The sequence below is a fragment of the Mustela erminea genome, chromosome 1, assembly GCF_009829155.1.
Source record: "Mustela erminea isolate mMusErm1 chromosome 1, mMusErm1.Pri, whole genome shotgun sequence".
Lineage (NCBI taxonomy): Eukaryota > Metazoa > Chordata > Mammalia > Carnivora > Mustelidae > Mustela > Mustela erminea.
The window spans coordinates 154,714,621-154,729,163 of NC_045614.1; the positions used below are offsets into that span (position 1 = coordinate 154,714,621).

General features: G+C 46.8%; 1 protein-coding gene across 9 annotated transcripts in view; it reads right to left on the reverse strand.

Annotated features, from left to right (window-relative positions):
• The window catches only part of PLA1A (phospholipase A1 member A), a 36,093-nt gene that overhangs the window by 11,505 nt on the left and 10,045 nt on the right, over nucleotides 1-14,543 (reverse strand). For 2 of the 9 annotated variants that reach the window (XM_032347734.1, XM_032347778.1), the window contains 6 exons: nucleotides 13,890-13,991; nucleotides 11,478-11,567; nucleotides 8,933-9,100; nucleotides 7,421-7,510; nucleotides 4,834-4,942; nucleotides 34-198 (listed from right to left, as the gene is read on the reverse strand). In XM_032347734.1, the coding sequence (XP_032203625.1) occupies nucleotides 34-198; nucleotides 4,834-4,942; nucleotides 7,421-7,510; nucleotides 8,933-9,100; nucleotides 11,478-11,567; nucleotides 13,890-13,991 (724 nt within the window). Of the gene's footprint in view, nucleotides 1-33; nucleotides 199-2,296; nucleotides 3,526-4,829; nucleotides 4,943-7,420; nucleotides 7,511-8,932; nucleotides 9,101-11,477; nucleotides 11,568-13,889; nucleotides 13,992-14,543 lie in introns of those variants that run through there. The other 7 variants (XM_032347770.1, XM_032347742.1, XM_032347774.1 and 4 more) reach the window with 6 other exon arrangements.

Sequence of the window (14,543 nt, forward strand, 5' to 3'; positions counted from 1 at the left end):
GGAGGGATGGGTTGGGGTAGATTTGGGGCTTACTTGTCATTGACCGGCAAAGGAGCAGTGCAGAACTTCCCAACAATGGTAGTCCGGTCTTTTCTCCAAACTCGGTGGGAAGAATGAAACTTGAGTTTCACTTGGTTTATCTGGCACTGAGGGTTGGCATGAGCTATGACTCCTTTCCCCTGGAGTTCCTGTCTAGGTCTGCAAGGGAAAGGGAAATTAAGCTACCCAAGCACATTTGGCCTTTGCTTCCCCCTTGGCTCCTGCTAGTAGTGTTGTTCAGCTGTCATGCACAAAAGAACTCCTTGATGGTGGGGATCAAAATCCCTTGTATCAGGGCGCCTGGGTGGCTCAGTGGGTTAAAGCCTCTGCCTTCAGCTCAGGTCATGATCCCAGTGTCCTAGGACCGAGCCCCACATCGGGCTCTCTGCTCAGCCAGGGAGCCTGCTTCCTCCTCTCTCCTCTCTCTCTGACTGCCTCTCTGCCTACTTGTGATCTCTCAAATAAATAAATAAAATCTTAAAAAAAAAGAAATCCCTTGTATCATACTCACCAGCCCCCTGTGCATATACTCACAGCTTTAACATAGTTCAGAAAGTAGTTGTTGATTTTTGAAAGCAAACAAGTGGACATGACAGCAAAATAATAGCTCTTGGATTTTCATATCTGGAAAAAAATTCTGTGTTTTTAGATTTCAAATTGGAGAAGATCTTCACTTTCAGATCTACCTACTAGAAGTACAGCCTTCTTTTAGGGCATTAAGCTCCATAAATTTTGTGTGAACTAGGCCGAGCTTGGATGTGTGGATGGGAACAAACAAACAAACAAAAAACGGATCTTGAAACCAGACAGAGCTGGCGTGGTACCCAGGATTTGTCTCCTGCCAACTGTGTGGCTTTGGAGTCACACGCCCTGTGTCTAATCTCCGGCTCCCCCACACACTAGCCATGAGCCTGACCCACAGGGTTAGGTATGCCTCGACTGCAACCTAAGTGACCCAGAGTGAAAGCAAAATTCAGGTCTCTCTTGGCTCAAGATGGAAAGAGTATGAAGTGACCAATCTAGAGAGGTGACAAAGACAAGATTCGGGTGTGGAGCAAGGAAGCCTGCTGGGATTTCACCAAACTGAGCAAAACCCTGGGGTGCAGAGAAGGCACTTGCCTCCTGTGTCGAGCCCACAGCCTCTCCAGGCTCAGAAGCAGTGGGGCCTGTAGAAAGATGAGGAGAGCAGGGGGTGTTGGGGATCATCGAACAGGGGTACATGGCTCAACCACATGGTTTCTCTTTCCTTTCTGGCTTCTTGGAGTGAGAAAATGTCTTCTTCGTGTCCTTTTTAACCTCAGGTTAGTCATATAATTTGCTTTTTTTTCTTTTGAGGAAGAATCTATATGACTTTAAAAGCTATTCCTGGTTTGTTTTTGTTTTTGTTTTTTAATTTAAGAAGTGTTTTGGAATATGTCAAAGGGGGGACAAAATAAGATTTTTTCTTTTAAGAAGCTGCATGGATTACAGCAGCTAGTTACAAACTAGCAGGGTATGAAGGATGCTGTGAGTGACCTTGAAGAGGAAAATTAGCCAGAGCAGGTCCAGGCCCAGAAGGCCAGCAGATAGAGAGTTACTATCTCTGTGGGTAGAGCAAGAGATAACCAGCCCTTTCTGCTTTTGTAAACAGGCATCCCGCCACAGGCTCCCTGCACTGTTCCCATTTAAAGCAGCCTCCCCCGCCCCCAGCCCTTGGAACCCGAACCCCTGCACTCCCCTATAAAAAGCTCTATAACCCTGCTTCCCCGGGCCCAGAATCTCCAGGGTGAGCAGGTCTGGGTCTGCCAGAGTAAAATAAACCCGAGTTCTCTTACTTCTCCGAGGGTCACTAGGTTTCTCTCAGGTCTGATTTTTATTTTTTCTGCAACCTAAGGACTTGATTTGGGTAAATTTTCTAATTAGAAGGAAATCCTGGGGGTTCACAAAGCTATAGAAAGTAGGGAAAGACCACACATAAACCCCCCTCCTTTTTTTCGATTTCTATTCTGCAAAAAGGAAAACAAAAACAAAAACCAAGGAATTAAAGATAGCCACGTTCTGAGTCTTCTACAAAAGAGTAAAACAAAAATAGCTTTGGGGAGAAGGAAGAAATAATCTGTGGACGTCCCTTCCAATCACTTGGGGGGCTTTTTAAAAAGTGTAGCGGTTGAGGGGCGCCTGGGTGGCTCAGGTCATGATCCCAGGGTCCTGGGATGGCTCTCTGCTCAGCAGGGAGCCTGCCTCCACTCCCGCCTACTTGTGATCTCTGTCAAATAAATAAATACATTCTTTAAAAAAAATCCTTTAATTAAAAGTGTAGTGGTTGAGGCTACATCCAGAGACTCAGCAGTAATTGACCTGGGGCGGGGCTTGGCTGGGGAGGGGTCAGTGGGGTTTATTGCTCTTCTGGTGATTCTAACCAGAGGCCAGTTGTGTGTCATTGTGTTGACTCCTGCTAGCTTCATCTCATCTACCAAAGCACAGGAGAAGCAATGAAAACACCTGGTGGAAATAACACGACCTCAGACTGATCTACTGAAAATTATTCAGCTATTATCTGCAAGACTTAGGTGGGCACATGAAGGTCTGTGTTGGGATCCTGCCTGCCCACCCTCCCTCTCTCTCTGTGGCCTGTGTGAGCCGGAGCCCTGGCTGGTGGCAGGGTGTATGGGAGTCCAGAAGTGTGCTCCTCTGGGCGGAAATCCGTCTCCCCTGCTAGTACAATTAATGTCTAACGCTGCAGCCTGAGGAATCTTTCCAAATTCCAATCTGATCCAGTCACTTTTCTGCTTCAAAGTCCCACTGGCTCCCAAACTGCTCTCGAGATAAAAACCAAAATCCCTAATCGGTCCTTCAAACCTCGCACGGTCTGGCCCTGAGCTGCGCCCCCGCCCCAGCCTTCTCTCCCAGTGCTTCCCCCCTGCTCTCCGCTCCTGCTCCTGGGCTGCATTCTCACCAACCCTCCATTGGGTAACTCCTGCGAATTACTACTCAAACGTCACCTTCTCAGCCTTGGTCTGGCTCTGTCTTATCTGTTCTCCTGACACCCACCGCTGTGGACAATTGGACACATCCGTGCACATGCACTACTCATTCCTGTGTTTGCATGTTTGTGCTTCATCCTGCCCCTCGCAACCCACACGTCTCAGGCTCCCCTGCCGGCAGGTCCCAGCGAGGTCTAACTTGCAGGAGGCACACTTAGTGGGGAGACCACTTCGGGCTGTGATTCCAGAGGGGCTGTATTTCCCGGCTCCCACCACGCAGCCCCCTCCCTCGGTGGATCCAGCTGGCACTCTACCAACACCATGACCACCACCACCACCACCAGGGCTCTGTTCCTACAACCCCACAGGCCATTGGCCCCTTCCCTGTTGCTGATCCCTGCACTGCCTCCCCACTAACCTTTTGGGTTTTCAGCTCTCCTTACACATTTGTAATTAATTCCCTGGGTTCAATTCCTTCTCTTGGACTCCGGGCTTGGGCTCTGGTTTCTGGACTGGACCCTGACTGAGACAGCAACCTCTCATTAGACTGGCTCCTGCTGGCTTATGATTAACTAATCAGTTGCTTTTTATTATTATTATTATTTTATTTTATCTTATTTTTAGTAAAGAGATAGAAGTTTATTTGAACTTTTGGGTTTTTTGTTTTGGGGTTTTTTGTTTGTTTGCTTGTTTGACAGAGAAAGACACAGTGAGAGAGGGAACACAAGCAAGGGGAGTGGGAGAGGGAGAAGCAGGCTTCCTGCCTACTGAGCAGGGAGCCTGATGCGGGGCTCAATCCCAGGGCCCTGGGATCATGACTTGAGCTGAAGGCAGATGTTTAACGACTGAGCCACCCAGGCCCCACAAGCAATAGAAGTTTATTAAGTGAAGAAACAGAAAAAGCTCTCAAGAGTGAGAGGGGTCCAGACAGGGTTGCCAACGAGGGCCTCCAGGGCTGGACTTTTATAGAAAGCTAGCCAGGAAACTTAAATCCTTTTAACATCTCTCTTGAAAACACCTTCAGTGGCTTGCTTACTTTTTAGGAGTGGTTATTCTTTGATGGTCACAGGTGATTATCATAAAGACACCTGCCCCACATGACCCACCCCTCAGGCCCAGGGCAGGATGGTGCCCCATGACCAGTTGCTTTTTAAAGAGACAAGCACGTCTGCTGCTGGGTTCATCTCCCTTGCCGGCCTTGAGCCTCCCTATAGTTGAAGTTCTCTATCTTCCCACCTCACGATGACTCCTGTTAGCGTCAAGATAACATCTGCCAGCTGGTAGACCCAAATGTGCCCCCAAGGGAAGGAAATGCTCAGCCTGGTTCTAAGGATTAGCCACATGGCCTCAAGCCCTGCTCTCCTCGTACTCACTTGCTAACTGACCCTCTGCCTGCGATTCAGTTCTAGGAACTCACCCAGTACCACACCCACTTTCCAGGAGTAGGTGTTTCCCAGGCTCTGGTCAGCCCTCCCTGGGCTAGTGGCTGAGGTCCTCCTACTTGCTGACATCACTGATACCCCCTTCCTGGATTTCCATGACTAGTGTTTCCTATCAGGGACCCAATTCTCATGTTCTTACTAGCCCTGAAGACATCCCATTACTTCTCTCACCGGCCTCCTCTGGTATTATCTAAATACACCATCCTTGGATTCACTACTGATCCTGAACCTGGGACAGTTCCCAGCATGTGTCTGTGGGTGCATCTGTCGTAGGTACTGCCCTCACCCCACCTCTAGCCTGATGGGCTCGGGCCATCCCCAGTAAGCACACAGGGCTGTCATGGGAGGGGTGTGTGTGTGTGTGTGAGTGAGCAGGGACACTTACGTACATGGTGATCTTGACCAAGGAAGTAATATTGCTGCTCAGGAAGGTGACAGAGATGAGGGTGTCCTTGTTCCTTGGCTCCTGCAAGTAAAACTCCACGAGGCTGTGATGCACTGGGAAACCAAAGCAGAGCAGATGCCTAGGCCAGAAGTCAGTGGTGCCCAATGCACACCAAGCCCCAGAGAGCAGCAGGGCAGGAATCTGAGATCTGCCTCTTAGCAGCAGATTACCTGCTGTCCCAGATCCTCATTGTAAACTGGGGGTCATAAAAATAGTTCTGGGGGCGCCTGGGTGGCTCAGTGGATTAAGCCGCTGCCTTCGGCTCAGGTCATGATCTCAGTGTCCTGGGATCGAGCCCCGCATCGGGCTCTTTGCTCAGCGGGAGCCTGCTTCTCTCTCTCTCTCTGCCTGACTCTCCGCCTACTTGTGATTTCTCTCTCTGTCAAATAAATAAATAAAATCTTTAAAAAAAAAAAATAGTTCTGGGGCGCCTGGGTGGCTCAGTGGATTAAGCCGCTGCCTTCGGCTCGGGTCATGATCTCAGTGTCCTGGGATCGAGCCCCGCATCGGGCTCTTTGCTCAGCGGGAGCCTGCTTCTCTCTCTCTCTGCCTGACTCTCCGCCTACTTGTGATTTCTCTCTCTGTCAAATAAATAAATAAAATCTTTAAAAAAAAAAAAATAAAAATAAAAATAAAAATAAAAAAAAAAATAGTTCTGAATGAGAATTAAATGAGATAATATCTACAAAGTCCTTACACAGTGCCTGTGACTAGGAAACATTCGATACATGTTAATTTTTGTTATTACTTGTAATGCTAGAACATCCCACTCCTCCCTGCTTGCTGACATTATCTTGGTGTTGTGATTTTGAAAGAACTGAAAAAGATGTCTCTCTTTTTTTTTTTTTTAAGATTTTATTTATTTATTTGACAGAGAGAGATCACAAGTAGGCAGAGAGGCAGGCAGAGAGAGAGGAGGAAGCAGGCTCCCTGCTGAGCAGAGAGCCCGATGCGGGGCTTGATCCCAGGACCCTGAGATCATGACCTGAGCTGAAGGCAGCGGCTTAACCCACTGAGCCACCCAGGTGCCCCAAGATGTCTCTTACACTAAATAAGAACTCATAAAATGTAGCACTCACCCTCCTCTCCCCTCCCCCGCAGAGTTTTAGGAAGCCCACTCATGTGTAGGAGATGACTGTCTCCCTCTCTGTGGCAGCCTGGGCGTCTCTGTGGTATCCCCACCCTCCCAGACAGCTTGGATCCTGGGGCTGTCAAAGCTTATGTCATTGACACCGACTGGCTCTCAGAAGCAGAGCAGAGGCCTGTGCAGAAGCGGGTGGTAGCATGGAAAGAGAATAGATTTGGGAACCAGAGGACCCGGAGTTGAATTCTGCCTTTTCCACCCCACTGTGTAGCTTTGGGCAGAGGCTTCACCTCTCAGAGCCTCTCCTTCCTCACACCTTACTCAGAGTTGGGTTGTCAGGTGAGTGGATATATGTGAGAAGTCCATCGTGGACTCTTGTAGCCCACCTGTTCCAGGAATTCTCTCTAGCATGATAAGCACCCCCATCTAGTATCCTCCAATTCTGACTGATAAAGGGAAAGGGATCATATTACTTATCAAGTTCCCGTCACTGTGCTAGCAACTTCCTGTATGCTAATTTATTTTATCCTCACAGCTGATTCTTTGAAGTAGGTATGTTATTGCTCTCATTTTCTACACACAAATGTAGAGGTTCATAAAGGTTAAGTCCTATCTCCTGATCACATGTCTGGCAAGCACAGAAGCTGAGATTCAAATGCAAGTTTGTGACCACAGTCTGAGCTTCAGGCTCCACATCACATGGCACCAGAAGTTCTGGTACAGGGAAGGAATGGCCATAAAGATCCCTCCAGAACCAGACAAAAGCTGACCCCAAAATCAGTTAGAATTAGCATGGCCATATAATGTATCATCCTAACCAGCATACTTTTGTCCTGTACCCACAATAAACCAGACAAGATCCCAGATAACAGCCTAAAAAAGGAAGTATAGTCCTTCTACTTAAGATGCAAATAGCACAGGGAAAGATGATGCTCCAGCCTGGGATGGATTTCATAGATTCTTAGACACACTTTCCTCTCACACTGAACATCTTTTACCAGCATCTGCGCTTCAATGAACTGCTATGGTTAGAAGCAACAGGGAAGAACTGGAATAGGCACATGTATGGGAAGGAGGGCAGAGGACAAGGTTTAATATTCTTCAGAGACCCTGACCTGGGAGGGCTGCCAGGGTGGGAGATGCATAACGTGGACACCAAGGAGGGAGCAAAAAAGTATGCAGGACGGAGGGGTCTGGGGGCCTTCCAGATACCATACTGCAGAGAACCCACACTGGAGGGAGACAGGAGGAGCTAGGAGAAGTATATAGACAGTAACATGTCCTTAAGTCTTCATTTGAAGCAGAGCAATGGGTTGAACTAGCTCTGAAAGTTCAGGATCTAAGACCAGTCGCTGCTGCTCCCCCACCCCTCCTATGACCTCTTTGTCCCAGTCTTTCAGCCCCCACCTCGGCCACCACTGAGCTACATGTCTTTCCCCCAACTTACCACAGTACGGAGCCCGGGCAGTGGTCAGGAGGAAGACTTTCACTTCCTTGGGGAGAGGCTCTATCTTGACACCACTTTGTTCCACGAGCCCTGGAAGTAGAGAGGCAAAGACAAAGAAAGCAGAGCCCTGAGGAGGCCATTGCACTGTCCCATGGCACCCAACCACGTTTGGATTCCTTCATGCACTCGTTCATTCTGCAAACAAGGCCACTGTATGCTCATTCTATGCCATGCCCTACGGCGCATCCCAGGGTACCTGCAACCCAGCCAAGGGTAAACACACAAACAGGAAGTACATTCTTCAAATCATCTGGCCCATTCAAGAGATCTTTAACAGAAATTTAAAATTATGTCTCCAATTGGCAAAATAATCTATAAGGCAATTGTTTTGATGGCATTTATGCCCTGTGCAGACAAAGCACAGGAAAGTGTTTGACCTGAAGAATAGTGGTTGACAAGTTAGGGAAGGGCATTCCAAGCAGAGAGTACAGTTTGGACAAAGACACACAGGGTGAAGAAAAGAAATATTCTTGGAAGTTCCAGTAATCAGTTCAATTAGTTCAAGTAGTTCACGTTTCCCTGGGGTGTTCACGGCCACGGAAAGTGTAGCAAGAAGTGATGCTGGCCGACAGTGTGAGGTGGCTGTTTATATCAGCAGGCCCATCACATCTGGGGGAAACTGTGGCATATGCCCACTGAGTTGGAAGTAACGTTGATTTGCTTTATTGTGGGAAGCTACATCTCCTTTAACATTTTGTCAGGCTGGTATCTGTTTCATTGATAGAAGGAATGACAGGCTGCTGCAGCTCCGAGTGGCAGCCAGGGGTGAGAAGTGAGAAAATGAGGGAGGGGCAGGAGCCATTTGCACAGCCCAGAGTTCTTCCTGAAATCCTTCATCTTGGAAAACCCTAAGATATTCTCAGCAATGACCTGTGGAAGGGGAGTTGAAGCCAGATCCCTCCACCTTTTCCAAGCCCTTCTCCCCAGACTGGCCTGGATCCAGGAATGTGCCCAATCCGACCAGCAATGAGACAGCCCTCCAGCTGGCCCGTGGCCACCACAGCCTCAAGCCTCTAAAGTGGGCCATGAGTGCCATTCTTGAGGGCTCCCCACAACACCTTGATTTAGAGTCCATCAGGTGTTGGAGAATGACTTGCCTCGCTAGAAAGACCTATGGCAAGCATCTGGTCTTGGAGTAGGGGCAGCAGCTCTGGGCTATACCAATGTTTCTAAAGTGTCCTGAGTCTGGACTTGCAGATGAGGGGCTGTGTGTAAAAGGTGTGTACAGAGCAAATATGGCATCAGGCAGCAATATACAGGGTGAGGAGTGGGACGTGGAAGGCCAAATGCCTTCTTCCAAGTGGGAATAGGCTGAACACCTTATTGGTGAATTTCCTTACTCTGGTTGGATAGACTTCTTGATCATAAGAAATCAGGACTTACAGAGGTGGCAACTAGCAAGACTTAAACTTTCCCGAAATTGTCAAAGGAAGCCAAAGGGGTGGCATTTACCAATTCTTGGACAGGAAAGTAGAAAAGGGTTAAAACAATCCAGACATTGTCCAGCAAGAAAGGCCTTGTAGTTGACACAGGGAAAGGCCACGAGTGGACAGGAATTCTCCAGGGCACTGATGTAGAGGTGCACAGCCCTCATGTGATCACAGATCAGGTAACTGTAACCTGCACAGGGGGAAAAAAAATACAACCAAGTCTTTAGTTTAAGACAAATGAAAATCTCTCCATCCTGCTTACTGTAATTCTATTGAATTTTATATTGCAGCAGGCAATAAATACATGGTAACTCTTGAGCCACATTTTAAAATGTTAACAGACATGGCTACTATATTCTCCCTCTTCTTTTGAATTTTCCTGAGATACGTAAACTTAATCGATCAAAAAAAAAATTGCTTAGGGGTGCCTGGGTGGCTCAGTGGGTTAAAGCCTCTGCCTTCGGCTCAGGTCATGATCCCGGGGTCCTGGGATCGAGCCCTGAATTGGGCTATCTGCTCAGCAGGGAGCCTGCCTCCCACTCTCTCTTTCCCTGCCTCTCTGCCTACTTGTGATCTCTGTCAAATAAATAAATAAAATCTTTATTTAAAAATTGCTTAATTTGAGATCCATCTTCCATGATCATGCAAACTCTCTTTTGGAAAATGGGAGCTTGCTGGGTATTGGTAATCCTGACCCACTTCTTACAATGAGTATCTGTTGCATATTTTACCTCCTTCATCATTACCTACACAACCCAATTTTTTACAACTTCATGATACCCAGCCTAGCAATGAGACAATCAAGGGAGTCAGCCACAGTTCACAGTAAGTCTCTGAAAGTCAACGTGCTTCAAGTTCACCTGGTCAAATGACTGACACACTGAATGTACCAAATGTCCCAATTTAATAAAAACTTGGTTTTCTTGTTGTTGTTTACTGTATACAAATTTGAAGTAACTCACAATGGATGAGTTGGCGGGGCTAAGAGGTCTATAGTGAACCACAGCTCCAGGATTCTGGGTCTTCAGATTCTCCCTTCACCTTGGGAGCCCCACTCTGGGATCAGCAACCAAGTCTGAGCTTGTATTAATTTGCCTTCCCCCATGGTTGGAACACTCTATGGGCAAGTTCCTTCCAGGTGCAACAGGGAGCTGAGGGACACAAACTAAACCCCTCTCAAACTGTGTTATGAAGAAAAATGAAAAGTGGCCACCTAAAATGCCACAGAAATATTCAAAGGTCATCAAAACCAAAAAGATCTTATCTGATTAAAAAAATGCTAGAAGGGCGCCTGGGTGGCTCAGTGGGTTAAGCCGCTGCCTTCGGCTCAGGTCATGATCTCAGGGTCCTGGGATCGAGGCCCGCATCGGGCTCTCTGCTCAGCAGGGAGCCTGCTTCCCTCTCTGTCTCTCTGCTTGCCTCTCCATCTACTTGTTATTTCTCTCTGTCAAATAAATAAATAAATCTTTAAAAAAAAATGCTAGAAAATCTATAAATTGTGAAAAGAAATGTGTTTTTGGAAAATCAATAAATTTGGTAAATTAGCATAGTGGTTATTCAATAAGATTATCAAGATTCCTTAAAGTGTCGAAAATTTGGTAAAGCGGGAAAAGACTAAAAACATAGTAAACAGAAATCAGGATAAAATTCTCATAAAAAATGCTGATAGGTTGACTATAGTCATAAGAAGAATAAAAAAAGACTAAACAACCCTTGATCCTTAACTTTTGACAAATTCAATGTTATTTAAAATTACGCTAAAAAGAATGTATTCAAAGAGAACATTCCAGAATACAACTGAACCCAGAACAACAAGGGGGTTGGGGCACCGTGCAGTTGAAAATCCATGTATAATTTTTCACTCCTCCAAAACTTATTTATTAATACCCTACTGTTGACAGGAAGCCTTACTGATAACATAAACAGTTGATTAACACATATTTTGTATGTTACATGTATTCTATATTGTATCCTTACAGGAGAGTAAGCTGGAGAAAAGAAAATGTTAAAAATCATAAGGAAGAGAAAGTACATTTACAGTACTCTACTGTATTTATCAAAAAACCCATGTATCAGTGGACCTGTGCAGTTCAAACTCATGCTGTTCAAGCATCAATTGAGTATTTAGAAAAGAAGAAATGTATATTCATTGAATGTACTCAAGATAATTATTTTGAAAACAGTTCTGGGGAACTGCCAAATTTAATAAGTTTAAGGAAATGGTCAACAGTGGGTTGATCCTTCAGCTAGCCAGGTTTGGGCATGTCTTTCTACTTCTGCCACAATTAGGCTGTTGCCCCAGATGTAGTTAGTGGGGACCATGCCACAACAAGGCACCCAGGAAGAATAGGGTTTATTGGCTTGAGTGATGATCTATCACTGCAGGACCTAAGAAGTGGGGAGGCCAGTGAAAGTATGGTGCAAGCTTTTCATTTTGGGCCCTCCTCCACCAGAATTCCTCGGGCTCCTAAAGACATGCATTCAGTAAGTGCAGGGAAAGGCATTATGGTGCATAGCAAAGGACACTAGGGCTCCACCCAAATCCCAATTCCATCTGGCTTTCTGACCTGCATGAATGAAGGTGGGACAGCCAGGCTGGTCTTGGCCTCCATTGACATAGTAGTCCACGTGTCCAACAGGAATCCGGATACCCAAATCTGAAAGGAGGAAGAATCCCATTATTTTGGATTGCAGAGGCATATTTTCCAGGCCCCACAGGGGGGTCCCCTGGCAGCAGAGCCTGAACTCTGACTTTGGGAGCCTACCCACACTGTGTGCTCATTGGGTGCCTGCCTCATTCCCCAGTGCCAGGACAGGGAAGACCATGCCCTCTGTTTTCTACACTGAAAGGCAGCCAAGAAGAATAAAACCATGAAAAGATAATCATATTTGTCTAATAAATCAAGAAAAATAACTCTGATATTTTCTGATAATTCACCAAATGTTATAAGCTTAGTAAATATCCTTATCAAACAAGCGCTTATTTTGTTTGGAGCAATAGTTCAGACAGATATATATTTGGGGCCACATTTCCACAGTCCCCCTCATATTTTTGTGCTGTCTTGATGGAGCAGAAACCTGGCTAATTTGAAAGATTGTGCCCTGGAGTTCCAATTTCATCAATGTGGCCATATCTGACCCTCAGACTGGTTCCGAGCCATCTGCCAAAGACCCCAAGTTTCCTTTTCGTAACATCTTTCCCCTTCCCACATCACTACTGTAAGTGATTGGTTGTATGTTACTCGTTTAATGGCATCTATCCAGGGCTTAGCCAAGGACCTAGAAGTTGTCCTTTCCCTCATTCCCTACACTTAGCCCAGCACCTCTGTGGTCAGCTCTACCTCCAAACTGTATTTCAAATCTTTCTACTTCTCAACGTCTCTACTCCCCCAACCCCTGTGTAAGCCCCCACCATCTCCCACCCAGACCACTCCTGCAAACACCTTATAATGAACCTCCAGGCTCCCTTAATGTCCCCTGCAGCCAAGTCTCTGCCCAGCAGCCACAATAATCTTTACAAGAAATCCTATGCCTCACCAGCTATAGAATAAATGTAAACTCCTCCCCATGGCCAGCCTGAGCAGGACCCCCTTCTCCTGCCTCACTCTCTGTTCTCTAACCATGTGGTTTTCTTTGCTGTCCCCACCTACATCCAGGCTTTGCTTTTCTCCACCTCAAATGTTTTCCCAGATCTTCTCAGGGCTGGTTCATTTTCACCTGCAAAGTCTCACCTTGGATAGACTTTCTTCAATAACCTACCTAAAGGGACTCCCCCACCCAAATCACCCTCTGTTCCCCCTCCTCCACCATCGTAGTCACAGTGTGTAATTATGTCTGCTTACTTGTTTGTTCTACAGCCTATAGCAGGGACTCTACCTGTCTTTTTTTTTTTTCCTGCTATATCCTCAATACCAGCACCATGCCTGTCATATTGTGAGTACCTAATATTTATAGAAGGAAGTAATGAAGGAATGCCTGCTCAATTAGTCTCTATTTCCACGTGGGTGGGACCTTCTTCAATGCCCTGTACACTGCCGTATTCTCAGTGCTGACTCATAGTTCAATAAAAATCGGTTAGACAAAATGGAATGTTTCCCCACCCCATCACATTAGGAGGAGGGAGCCCCCAACTTTGAAGAAGACTGAAAGGCCTTGCTCTGGTAAATGGGAACCTAATAAGTCACCTATTTAGCAAATTTAAAAACAGAAGGGTTAAACGTGACAATTAACCGGTTAACCCAACAGCTAGGCAGAGGCCTGTGGGCTTTGTTTTCCTATCTGTGAGATGATGAAGGTGGAAAAGAGGGTTAAATAATATGACTGCATGAGTTTCTTCCAGAACTCTGAATCTGTGAGTGCTAGGTGCTAGAAGAAGGCTTCTGACCCAAAGGAATGAGACACGGACACTTCTCACTTGAACTGCACACTCTTCTGGTGAGGGATAGGCATTATTTCTTCCTGCACCCACCATGCTGAGCACAAGGCCTGGCCACTTCTTGGGCATTTCATAAGGGTAGAAATGAGGAAGAATGCCCACCCACCCCTCTTCCCAGATGGTCAGAATAGCTTCACTTGGTCATAATGTATTTAGGGTTGTAGGTCTTTCCTGTGCCTGTCACTATTGGCGGCAAGGATTCTATTCTTCACTGGTCTGAAGGCCTGGGCTCCTTACTAGGGAGGAGGAAGTCCTGACAGGCCTGAGTATCTGCCCCAGACATGGAATGCCCCAATCGCATGGGGCCAGTCACATTTACCCTGAAAAAGAAGCATGACTTTCCCAGATGCCTGCCAGGCAGCAATGCCCTCCCCCACACAGCCTCATCACAAGGTTTAGTATTAATCAGAGATCAAGATGACTCCTCTCTTCAATAAAAGCTCAGAAGGGAGGGAAACTGCCCAGAACCACACAGATACCAGCTACCTAGCCCCTGCTGTGCTCATTTCCTGCCCCTAGGAGGTCCACCCACCCCCACACTCACTGTCAGCATCTGTGTGGATGGCCTCCACGAAGAGGGCATCTCCAGGGTCCAGGCGCTCCTCCAGGCTGGCTTTGGTGTACTCCGGTCCAGCGGGGTCCAGGCCTGCTGGGACAGTCTGATGTCAGGGGCCCTTTCCTCTTGGCTGCCGCAGCCCTCGTGGACCCACCACACACCTCTCTGGGCCCTTCCCAGTCAGTTCCTAGAGTCCTCTAGCAAGGACCCAAGGGTAAGAAAACAGCTCAGGACCACTGCTCCCAGGAAACCCCACGTTGTCATCTACAACTTTCAATGACCTAGCTTCTCTGGCTCTGAAATGAGCTTCATAACATCAGTCATTTGGTAAGGGCTAATGTAAGTAATATTGATCCTCATGTACTCATCACAACAGCTATAATCTTTGGAGCAGTTACTGGATGCCAGACCTTGTGCTAGTCCTCATAACAACACAGTGAAGTAAAAATTACTATCCCCGTGTCTTAGTTTGAATGCCTTTTTCTCTCTTTCCCAAAAAACAGACCCTGAGACAAGGACTTAAAGCCCAAGAAGCTTATTTGGGAGAAGATCAGTGAGAGTATAGTGAGGGAGTAGGAAAATTAGAGTATGAAAAAAATGAATGTTTTTTCATTTGGGGCAATTGGGTCTTATCCCACTGGG